Source organism: Psammomys obesus, unplaced genomic scaffold (assembly GCF_907164565.1).
Source record: "Psammomys obesus unplaced genomic scaffold, mPsaObe1.curated_primary_1811, whole genome shotgun sequence".
Classification (NCBI taxonomy): domain Eukaryota; kingdom Metazoa; phylum Chordata; class Mammalia; order Rodentia; family Muridae; genus Psammomys; species Psammomys obesus.
The window spans coordinates 22,508,237-22,520,672 of NW_026596117.1; the positions used below are offsets into that span (position 1 = coordinate 22,508,237).

The window sequence follows — 12,436 nt, forward strand, 5'->3', positions numbered from 1 at the left end:
TGTCCAAATTGCAATAATCAATGGAATCCAGATGACTTTGCAATCTAAAAACTGAAAAGATCAGTTAGAATACAACAGCCTACTATTACAGCATGGTAATAATACTGACGTTTTTGTAATGTATTGTCAGTAATTTGTAATTAAGGACTTTTTAATTTAATTTAATTTAATTTTGAGAAAGGGCCATCGCCCAGGCTGGCCTGGAACTTGCTAAACACCCAAGCCTACCCTTGAACTCCCTCCTCTACCATTCACAGACAGTAGAGGATCACAGACATGCCCAACCACACTGGCAAAACATCTTTTTCCCCTTAAGTCCCAGCAGTCAGTAGATACTGTGTTAGCAATTAAGAGTTTCACCAGTAGTCACCAGAAAAACGTTTGACATTTGAATTGCAAATGTGAAGGCCCAAGTTCAAATCCCCACCACCCATGTAAAAAAGCCAGGTGGGGCTGCAAGTGCCTGGAACCCCCACACACACACTAGGGTGAAGGACATAGATAGACCCCAGGCACACTAGTGAGCCTGTTCAAAGAATGTGATAGGATGTGCTGTGATAAATAGCACAAAAATTAACATTTGAAAAAAACCTTAATTGTGTCAGAACTTAATAACGACTAGGCAGAACTAATGAAGCCACTAAGAAAGTACTCAAAAGGCCCCTAGTGCACTGCACAGACTTTAATGTCATATAAAGAAACGTGGGTATGTGCTTCACTAAACATACTACCATGGGGTGCTCTGGGCCCTGAAAACACTAGATTCACTATGTTATGTTAAAAATGTAAAAGTGACAAAAACTATCATTAACCACCATGAAAGCAAAAGCTAGCTGATGTCATCTTAAAACTCTTGCAAGTAAAAATGAAGTAATAGTTTCTCCCTGTATTAGTTTCCTATACAAATGAGATTAATCAAAATGAGTTGGTAGCTATTATAATTATCAACACTACAAACAATACACGCATGAGACAGCAGCCAGTTATAACTCAACTGAAACACATATTCAAACACAAAGAAAATAAGTTCAGAATATATTTCTTATTAAAAAAAAAAACTGTTCCATTCTTAACTATGTGTATGCATGTGTCTGTATGTGGGCATGTGGGCATGCCTCTGGGTTTGTGCACACAAGTGCAGGTGCCCACAGGAGCCAGCAGAGATCCTTTGGCACTGGAATCACAGGCAGTGAGCTGCCTGATGAGTGCCAGGAACCAAACTCAGATCCTCAGCCATGACCAGCAAGCATTCCTAACCACTGGGCCATCTCTCCAGCCCCCAAATTTATTTCTATTTGACAGGTTCCTCACTAAATTATCTCTAGGTACCTTAATGGGAAATATGAATCTTTTTTGCATGACGTATAACCATAATATTAACTATCTTCTTAACAATGTTTACAATGTAATGTTTGAAACTTTGCATCTCTAGTTGGAAACTTGCTAACTCCTACTGCTGCCACACTGAAGACTTGGAAATAATTCATTCATAACTTTACTGCAATTGTTTTAGAAAACATCACTGTCTGATCTCAGATATGCAAATTTGACACTTTTCGTAAGAATCCTAATGCCTTTCAACAAAATGTCAATGACACAGTTTTAAATATGTACAAGATATTACATAACTGTAACTTTAAGTGTGTATAAGACATTCTGTAAGAGCCTTCTTAATTTACTGTCCTTTCACCGGGTACCGCAAGAAATTTCTCACAGAACGAGAGTAGCAACATTAACTCTCTGGATGGGCCACCTAACATGAATGCAGAGCAGTGAGACTCTCAACCGTTCTAAAGACAGCTGGAACAGCACAGAAGAGGCAACAGGACAGGGAGCCAGGCATCAAATAAAAAGTGACAATGAATAGAGCAGCAGCAGTGACAGGGTAAGCGCAGTAATGAGAAAGAACCTGAATCAGGGATTCTTGCCAGAGTCAATAGAGGGATAAAACTAATTAAAAACAAAACAAAACAAAAGGCCGCATTTGTTTACACACTGTTCAAAAGAGCTTTCCCCAAATTTCCCACAGGGAATAAGAGGAAAACACTGTGCTCTAAGTATTAAGCGCTCTCCAAACTTGCTACATCCAAATGTACAGAGAACCCCCAAAGCAATCATCACACAGTATGCGACATGCTCTGAGAAGTGGACCCCACCTCAAGCTACACAGGTGACCTGAGTTCAGCCTGGAAAAGGAAGGACAGAATCCAGGCAGCGTCCTAGAAGCTGACCCCTGACCTAAGGAGCTCACGCCAACCAGATGAAGACAGGAAGTAGAGAGACAGAGAGCATCCCAGGCTCCTCCTCCAATCACGTGGCAAGGCAGAGAAGCGGAAGAGAGACACTAAGAGACAGTAGCATGGCAGCTACTGATACACTGAAGAAATGCCAAAGGTCTAAACTTGAGGGCAGTGAGCATGAGGCTAAATTCCAGAGAGACACAGCTCATAGGGTCAGGGATGGCATACAGGGGAAAAGGAGGATACTAAGCAAAGTGCCAAATTTAAGCTACTAGAGAGAAGAATCTGTTCCAAAGTCACATTTTTAGAAAACCTTGTAAATCTGTACCTTTACTTCCACTAAATATCTACACCAAAAATGTAATGCATACAGAGGGGGAGGGGAGTAGGTATGAGTGGAAGAGACGGGGCTCTTGGAAGCAAGGCAGCAGAGGCGGGGCCTGGAAAGCAGGTCAGGAAGAGAGGTCAAAGGGATAAGAGACTCGGCAGGAGGCCAGGGAGCAGAAAAGGTGCTCAGAGGGGAGAGCAGCAGCCTGTGTGTGCAAACACAAGCCCTGGCAGAATCAACACAGCTGTTCTGTGTTAGAAGAGGACTGGAACAGAAGGCCCGACGGTGCGGCAGTGCCTGTGGTGACCATCAGAGGGCACCCTGCGTCCAGGACAGTTTAATGGATGTCAAATGAACAGGGAACCCATCAGCCAACAATGCATTTAAGCAATATGTAGATCTACAAAATCTTATTTCTATGATTACCTAGAAATCCCTCTTTATTAAACATAGTCTATAAAGATAGTTCTGTGAATTGTATATTAACTATATTTAACTAAGTTTAAAGAGAAAAGCTCTGCTTACTGCTTATTAAAAAAAGGAAGTATATACAATGTGATGGGAACCATAAAATCTACAAATGAAAACAATATTTAACAAGAAATACACATGTACTACAATTTCTGTATCCATTCCTCAACTGAGGGACATCTGGGTTTTTCCAGGTTCTGGCTATTACAAATAAAGTTGCTATGAACATGGTTGAGCAAATGTCCTTGTTGTGTACTTGAACACCTTTTGGATATATGCTTAGGAGTGGTATAGCTGGATATTGAGGTAGCACTATTCCTAATTGTCTGAGAAAGCACCAGATTGATTTCCAAAGTGGTTGTACCAGTTGACATTCCCACCAGCAATGGAGGAGGGTTCCCCTTTCTCTACATCCTTTCCAGCATGTGCTGTCACTTGAGTTTTTGATCTTAGTCATTCTGATGGGTGTAAGGTGGAATCTCAGGGTCATTTTGATTTGCATGGTCTTTTCTGAGACTGATACTCCAAACAAGGACCATTCATGGAGATAAACTAGAACCCCTGCTCAGATGTAGCCCATGGCAGCCGAGTGCCCAAGAGGGTTATTTAGTAATGGGACAGGGAATGTCTCTGACATGAACTCAGTGGCTGGCTCTCTGATCACCTCCCCCTGATGAGGGAGCAGCCTTACCAGGCCACAGAGGAAGACAATGAGACCTGATAGGCTAGGGTCAGATGGAAGGGGAGGAGGACCTCCCCTATTAGTGGACTTGGGGAAGGGCATGGGAGGAGATGAGGGAGGGAGAGTGGGATTGGGAGGAGAGGAGGGAGGGAGCTATAGGGGGGATACAAAGTGAATAAACTGTGATAGATACATAGATAGATAGATAGATAGATAGATAGATAGATAGATAGATAGATAGATAGATAGACAGACAGACATGTATTGCCACCCGCACATGTACTCGTGTGTGCGTGCGTATATGTGTGCACATGCACACACTCACTAGGAAAAAGGATCACAAAGATCAGGAATGATTGGAAATAACTGATCTGTGCCTGTACAGAATCTGAGGTCTATTAAATAAGTTCGGCCTAATTTCAGCAAATAGTGTTGATGAAAGTTTGTCTTTTAAAGTAGTAAAGTCACATTCATTAACTCAACAAGCCCCTGCTAAGCAGCTACCTCGTAGCTGTCCAGTAGGAACAGTAGTGTTCCCATCTGTGCTAATGGTGTTTCCTTGCTGGACACAACAGGGACAGAGCTGGGTCACAGAGGGACTAGTAGCTGCTCTTGATTTTGTGAAATACATGGATTTGTGCTACAAAGAGCATCGCAAGGAGGCCTAGGGAACGCAGCCTGGAGAACTGGCCTCCCTTCTCTGAGAGCACACTCTGAATTGACCCTGGTGGACATGCCCCAGCTGCTGGCAGGAAAGAACAAGCAGGGTGCAGTCAGAGCAGGAAGACACAGAAGCCTGTGTGCTTGCCTGTGTCCTCCTTAAGGTGTTCAGTGTCACCAAGGGGACAGCAGCACAAGCCAACAGCATATCAGTGAGAGGAAGAGCAGGAGAGTGCTAACAGGGTTAAAGCATGGTTCCCTGTGAGAGAAAGGAGGCTGAGTGTGCACTGCCTGGCCCCGACTGACACGCTCTTCCACATCACAGACGCAAGGGCAGCCATGCTGCTGGAAGCAAGGGCATGTGTCTTACCTTCAGACTGCAGGCCTAGGAAAGAAAGTGAAGTATAATTTGTAATACTCTCTGGAAGAGTTTGGTTGTTTCCTTTTGGTTTTTTTTTTTTTTTTTTTTTTGACACAAGGTTTCTCTGTGTAGCCTTGGCTGTCCTGGAACTCACTCTATGGACCAGGCTGGCCTTGAACTCACAGAAATCCACTTGCCTCTGCCTCCAAAGTGGCAGGAATAAAGACATGTGCCATCCCACCTGGCTTAGAATTTTTTTATTTTAAAAACCAGGTATAAATTTGTCACTTGAAAACAATATATAAATTAATATCATATTTTTGCAAAAAGGGGGCTTTGAAACAAATAAAATTTGATTCTAAAAACTGTTTTAATTGTATTTTTTTTTCCTAAAAAAGCCAATAAAATTTAATAGTGGCACGAGAAACACTTCAACATTATATTTAAAAAATTTTAATTTACTGGAAGCGATTACTAGGCTATTTATTCTGTATGTTTCTAATATACTAACTGGATCTTGATGCTTTGATGAGGTAGGAGATTCATTTTCAGGTAAGCAGAGTTTTGTGGTAGTTGAAGAATCCTACAAGAAATAAGTAATGAAAAACGTTACTCTATTTTAAACACACCTGTTTCTCCCTGATCCACGGTGGGAGAGCTTACCAAGGCAAACAACGGGAACATGTCCTTGCTGCTTTCTATCTCAGACACTCTACAAGCAGGATGGCGCTCATCTGAACACCACTCATGCTATTACAAGGTCACAAACCATGGCATGTTTGTACAGCAACTGTGTTGACTAAAATAGTACTATATCATTTTAATTAACCCTATTTACAAGTACTTATACATCAGTCAACATACAACGTGTATTAATGGCAGATGTGATTATCAGGGCCAAGGCTAGAAATGTTCACAACAATTAAGTGGTAACCGATAAAATGAATTTTAGTCTAAAGCAATATGACAAAATAAATTTAATTGTTATCAGAATTAATGGAATGTACAGCTACTCTCCAATAATTAGATATAAAGATAAAAATATACACCAAAGAAATCTAGCATTTAAAGATCAGTGATGTACGGGGTGAGGGGAGAATATTTTCATGTTTAAGCTTATAAGAATACCATAATCAAAGAAGCAAGGGGTTCTATAACACTCAGTTTGGTCAAAACTAAAAGATATTGTTTTTTATGAAGGGTAACAATGAAAAAAAAAATTCTGGTACCAACACCTACTTCTATTTCAATTTTCCTCATTCTCCTAGATTTGTTAAATAACAGGAAGAAACGAGACAAAGAAACGTCACCCCAATCCCCTTGCTAATTCCCTCTGTGCTTATGACACTATAAAACGCTGACAACAAACCTAAGAGTGCTTTAGTCACCATGAAAAGCCCTGATCTCAACACTCACTCTCTTGGAAAAACATCTTCAGTTTGCACCCTGAATGTATACACACAGAAAGAATGCAACAACCAAGATCTCCAAGGAAACCTTTGGAAGGACACTCTTACAACCAAACAACCAAAGTTGACACCACTAGTGAACAAAGTATCAAAATCCTAAGCACAAACCCCAGAGAAACAAACTAAGCTTATCCAGGTTTCAGCTTAGCCTCATCTAAGTAACCTTCCTGACATCAGTCATTACCTCCACGTGTATTAAAACAGCCTGAAAAGGTAAAAGACTGGATGATCCACAAATTACAAAGTAACTGAAGAAAAGCAATACAGGTGTTACACACATAAAACCAAAAGAAGAGTAATAATGAACACTTAATTATAAGTTCATAAAGAAGCAATATGCATTTATGTATCTCTGTAAGAACACGTGCATACAGACATCCCCGAATAGTTTTAGTAAAAACCATACAGAAGCAGAACAAGGAAATCCACTCAGACCTAATAAACAGAGACACTCCCACAACTGCCTCCAGGGTTATCTGCCCTGGACGAGGACTCATGTCAGGGGAACCAGACTTGCCATATGGCACTGGGTTTTACTCCGTTTAAATTATATGTGCTCATTATGTATAAGCTTTTGCTAGTGCAGTCTCTTTCTCCTAGCCTCAAAGACCGCCCTAGTTTAAGAAGGCATATTTAGGTGATAAAAAGAAATAGAAATATTTACTCGATGAAGCAATTAGCTGTGAATTTATTTCAAAGGGCAAACTGGAGAGGGAGATTTCTGCTAAAAACAAGTATATGTCTGTTCTCAGCACAGTCACATTACTGCTGCCCGAGGATCATTAGATAAAAACGGACATGAAGTAATACCCCGTAAGGGTGACTTCAAGGATCAGACTAAAGTGGAATCTCACAGAACTGTGTGTGCACGCATGCACACACACCCTTGAACACGGCGGGATATTTGAAAAAAGGAACCAGAGTACTCATTTTCATTCTCATTGGAGGAGGTGGCTGAAGCAGCTCAGCAATGGCTTTTGCCTTGCCGTATGATGTATGGCTATTAAGAGGCTTCTAAATAGCTAGAAATACACCCTAATCCCTAGAACTGACTGTATTTTCTATTAAACAACTCTAGGAATCTCCCTTGCCTAGACTAATCTCAATACTAATAGAGTTTCAAATACATCTTCAATAACAGATTCCAAAACACCATTCCTTTAATATGTCTTCTAGACTTCTACATTTAGTTGTGAAATATTATTGAAAATAAAAACTAGAGACTGGTCCATTTTCATTACTGTTGGTCCGTACTGTAAATATAGAAAGTGTGCATACTACACTCTTTAAACATCTACCTTGTCTATATAAGAAGACTAATTTACACTCAATTGCACTAACAAAACATCTTACTTTAAAGTGGATGAAATCAATTGTTTACAAAAGGATTCAAGACCGAAAGTAGCCAAACATGGGGAAGTGGCCACGAAGCTCCCTTTAGCCAAGCATGGTGGTGTGCACCTATACTCTAGCACTCTGGGGGCTACAGTCGGAGGTCAGTGGGGTTTGAAAGAGAACTGCCCTCATGGCCCCATGTATCTGAATGTGCTCCCCAGCTGACGAAAGCTTTTGGGGAAGATTAGGAGGTGTGGCCTTACTGGAGGAGGTGTGACTGCAGGTAGGTGTCCTCCACGCACACACACTGTGCGAGTGGGTCAGTTGCAAGCTCTGAGCTACTGACTGCTCCAGTGCCGCACCTGCCTGCGTACTTCATGCTCCCTACCCTGATGATCGCAGATGCTAGCTCTCTTCACCATGAGCCCCCAAATTAAATGCTTTCCTTTATAAGATTGCCTTCCTAGTGTCTGTTCACAGCCAGAGAAGTTACTAAGACAGCAGCCAAGATCCAAGTCAGCCTAAGCCAGAGAGGAAGATCCTACAAAGGGAAGAAGGGAGGAAGATGGGAAGGAGGGAGGAAGGAAGAGAAGGAGGAAAGGAAGGAAGGGAGGAAGATGGGAAGGAGGGAGGAAGGAAGAGAAGGAGGAAAGGAAGGAAGGGAGGAAGATGGGAAGGAGAGAGGGAAGAATGGGAGGGAGAGAGGGAAAGGGAGGGAGGGAGAGAGGGAAAAGGAGAGAGGGAAGGAAGGAAGGAAGGTGGAGATGTGGAAATAGTGATGATGACTTTACAGAAAAAGAAGAGTCCTGGAAGACTTTGCAAAGACAATGTGTCTAATTTTGGGTATCATCATCCCTTCACCTTCTAATGGGTATGACTGATGTTCTCCAAATGGACTGTAAATGCCCAACATGCCCTGCAAGGAAACAGTTTTCTAGTAGTATAACTGAAGTTGTTAAAACAGTATCCCTCTGAAACCTGAGTCAAAATCCATACCCTATTAGAAACACAGAACATCATGTCTTAGGTTGTGGGAAAGAACAAAGTGAGAAGAATCACAGCCTTTCCTGGGACAGAGAAAATAAAATCTACTATATGAACCTTCCTGGAGATCAAAGACAGCAAAAGTGGCTTGAAGTAGTGTTAAGTGTGTGTGTATGTATGCTTATTATATATTATAATACAGAACTAGACTATATATTATAGTTATATATATATATATATATATATATTATAGTTACACATGCGCTAGCTCAAATGTGTCAAGTACATACATCAGCCATCAGTATGTCACAAAAAGCTGGTCTACTGTACAAAATTTGAGAAAACCCAAAGCCAAAATGACTGCCTAACAGCTGATGCTGAATACAAACTCACACCATGTGGCTAAGGAAGTATTTTCATTTGTAGATAAGAGCACTGAATAACTCTTGACGGCTCTCTGTATCACCCCTCGATGCTCAGGGAACATCACGGAAAAGAGGACAGAAGAGCTAGGGTGGGAAGGAGGCTCCTCAGCTCTTCTGGACGTGCTGTAGCCGCTGCACCCACAAACTCAATGCAGCAGAGGCCTTGTTAGGACTAGGCATCTCCATATCCCAACACTCACAGGAACTCATGAGGTCTCATCCTCCTGAGGGGCCGTGGGCCATTAAGGGATGGGGCTCCTCAGTGGTGTAGCCACTGATAAGTGGCCCTTGCCCAAGTAAAAAAGCCCAGGGTCACTCGGGAAACCCTAATCGAATGTAGTCCGCTGTCAGAGCAAAAAGGTGAAAGTAGGGAGAGCTACTAAGACGGGGTTCAGTGGTACAAGAGGCTAGTAAGGGGTGACGTAACAAATTTTATCCACATAGTCATATGGATAAAATAGTAAAAAAATAAACAAAATAACAATTTTTACTTGTTCAAAAGAAGTCAATGTTTTAGCCAAGAATTGAATTTAACAACAGCAATATTTTACATAAATATTAGTGCAAATGGTTGGGACCCAGTGTGAACAATGGAATTCCACTCGCCAAGCTTCAACATATTTTCTCCAGGCTCTCACCTTGTCGTTGGTGTCCAACACAATGGTGCTGTGTCTCCACTTGGTTAGCACAATCGGCTCTTGCAGCCGCCTGTCCAAGCTCCGACTTTTAAAGATTTCCCTTTGCTGCTGGAACGAAGCATTGTACTAGAGAAAACAAAACACACTTCATAAGCAAACAACACAAGCGTGAGACTGCAACAGCTCCTATGACATATGACCACTAAACAATCTTCAAGTGAGAGCACACCAAGGACTGTGCAGCCTCGCCTTCCTGCTGAGCAGCCTGGGGACGCGACAGAGACCCCAGGTGGTAGAGCTGCGTATGCCTGGCTAGTGTCATCTTCTGGAATTTCACTCCCCCAAATGGTTCCTCAGCTTCGAAAAAGACAGGACAGAGCTGTTCCCTCACCTGGAGCTGCTCTGAGTAACTGAGGTACAAGGATCTATGTTAATACTAACATACGTTAACATATGTTAACATACCTATGCTAATATTAACATAAGGTTGAGAAACGGTTTACATGTACAGTTTTTACCCTTAATGGTTTAAGGGTCTGTCTTTGTTTCACTTAAGGCTAGACACACTGCTGGTTTTCTAAATACGAGTTCTGAACAGTGCTTCTGAACATACCAACTCTGCAGAAAACAGGTCAGGCATTCGTTGCCAAAAGGAAGTTGCGTATGAAATTAATGTGTTATCAGTGCAATATTTAACCATGGAGGAGTCTGGAATGTTAAGTATATCATACAGAAAGATGGAGGACTATAAAGCTTTGAGGGTGTGCTATCATATGTAGGCATTTAAATGCTTTAAGCTGTAATAAAATAACAATAAAAATCAACTTTTCACAGATGCCTTCTTTTTCTGAAACTGAAGGATACAACTCCCCTCAGCCCTAAACCTAGCCCAGCAAACCTCAGCTTTCAATGACTTTGGTTGTAACTTCAATAACTGTAGTTAGAGTATGCTTTCTGTGCATGGTATCTTATTTTTTGACTCTCCAAGTGTAATGCTGAAAAGCCACCTAAGAAAGCTGCTTCCCATTTCTTCACACTCAAATTGGGCAGTGACAGTCAACGCATATGGGTATTTGTTTTCAACTCAGTGTTTTCTGACAAGTCTTCAGATTATCATTTCTAGACCCAATAGTGATGACGTTTAAAGCCCACCAAACCCTGGGCCAGACATTTCAAACGTACAGAGCCCACCTGCTGCACAGGGGCCTCTCTGAATACAGTCACAGAGCAAACGCTGTGTGGTGTGGAAGCCTGCACATGAAACGTCACAGATCTTACCTAGCTTTTGAGCTTGTAATTACTACAGTGTCAAAAGCCTCTCCATGTGGTAAGAAAAATGATGTACGAGTAATAATCGTAATTTTAAATGTGCTCACAATTTACTCTGCACAGAATAGTCTCAGGAGCAAAGACAGCACAACAAAACGTTAGATACCAATGGCCAAGTGTACACACAGAAAAAAAGAAGAAGAGAAAACCACAGCTTAAACGCCCTGAGTGTAAAAAAGACAACCAAACGTCAACATGTTTCTAATCCCTATAGAAACTTTCAAATATCAGGATTAAAACTACATATAGATAGATTATAATAAGAACCTAGCACTAAGCTTTCCCATTTTCCCATTCTAACGTATGATGTCTGCTTCAGGTGTTTCTAATGTAACACAGAATCAAGGATATACTGACACCTGAATTTGATGTCCAGCTGTGCCTCTCCTCCCTTCTGTGCGATGCTCTAAGACGAAGCCCCATGTTCATCACATGTATCTCATGATAAAACTTTAGTATCAACATATTGCTTGTTTAAACTTTAAAATTTAGTATCAAAATATTGGCTCTAAGTTTTAATCTTTTATATAATGTAATCATCATTCTTTAAATTGCTTTTTTTTAACTTTACATGCTCCTATTTTTTAAATCTTTCTCAAGGAGCTAGAAAGATGGCTCAGGGGTTAAGGGTGTTTACAGAGAACCCAGGTTTAGTCTGCAGTACCCATGTGGAAGGACTTGCCATTGCTGTAAGTACAGGGCACCCAGCGCCCTCTTCTGGCCACCACGGCAGTGCTCACTATGTGACGTACATGCAGACAAGTCACTGTTATAATGCACTGCACGTGGTTCCTGCCTTTGTGCTACACGCCTGAAATATTGATACAAACTTACAAGACTGCAGCAAGATGTGACACTCTGTACCGCACAGTTTATCAACACCTGGTAATGTCACGTGTGTGCGTGTGTGTGCGTGTGTGTGTGTGACTGATTCACTGAAATGCACCTTCACTAATGATCTTGAATACCATTACTATCCTGTCTCCTCTCAGAACCTCAGATAACCAGACAGGGCTGGCACTACTGGCACCAGGCAGAACTCTTACATCCCGGGATAATCAGAGACCAGGTTCAAGCTATCAAAAGACATCCTGAGTAAGAGTAACCAGGATGAAGAAGTGGTGAACACGCATCTCTGACAATGTTAGGGAATCACAGGTTTGCAAAAGAACTCAGAAAGGAGCAGCCTTCTGCTTTTTACAGAATAAAACAAGCTAAGAATGAATCTGTGAGGTAAGCTGAGAGCTACCTTGGTCTACACAGGACACTTGAGACCAGAGTGAGCTACAGAGCGAGACTGTCTCTAAAACAAGCAAACCAACAAGTCGAGTGCGACTCTCCGGGCACTGGGCACACGAGCTCGGCAGCTCCTTACCTTGGGCAGCTCCCACTCTGACCGGGAGCCGTCTGCGCTGTAGTAGTACTGCCTGCCCTGGTCATCCACGTGCTTGAGCCACTGCAAAACACCCAGGGTTATTCACCTGAAACAACGCGCTTAGACGCCCATGCTAACG

At 41.9% G+C, this 12,436-nt stretch overlaps 1 protein-coding gene across 11 annotated transcripts in view; it reads right to left on the bottom strand.

Moving 5' to 3' along the window:
* The window catches only part of Arhgap12 (Rho GTPase activating protein 12), a 94,217-nt gene that overhangs the window by 22,821 nt on the left and 58,960 nt on the right, over positions 1–12,436 (bottom strand). For 8 of the 11 annotated variants that reach the window (XM_055629242.1, XM_055629241.1, XM_055629238.1 and 5 more), the window contains 3 exons: positions 12,298–12,378; positions 9,594–9,719; positions 5,254–5,325 (listed from right to left, as the gene is read on the bottom strand). In XM_055629242.1, coding sequence (XP_055485217.1) covers positions 5,254–5,325; positions 9,594–9,719; positions 12,298–12,378 — 279 coding nt within the window. The remainder of the gene's footprint in view (positions 1–5,253; positions 5,326–9,593; positions 9,720–12,297; positions 12,379–12,436) is intronic. The other 3 variants (XM_055629243.1, XM_055629240.1, XM_055629239.1) reach the window with 1 other exon arrangement.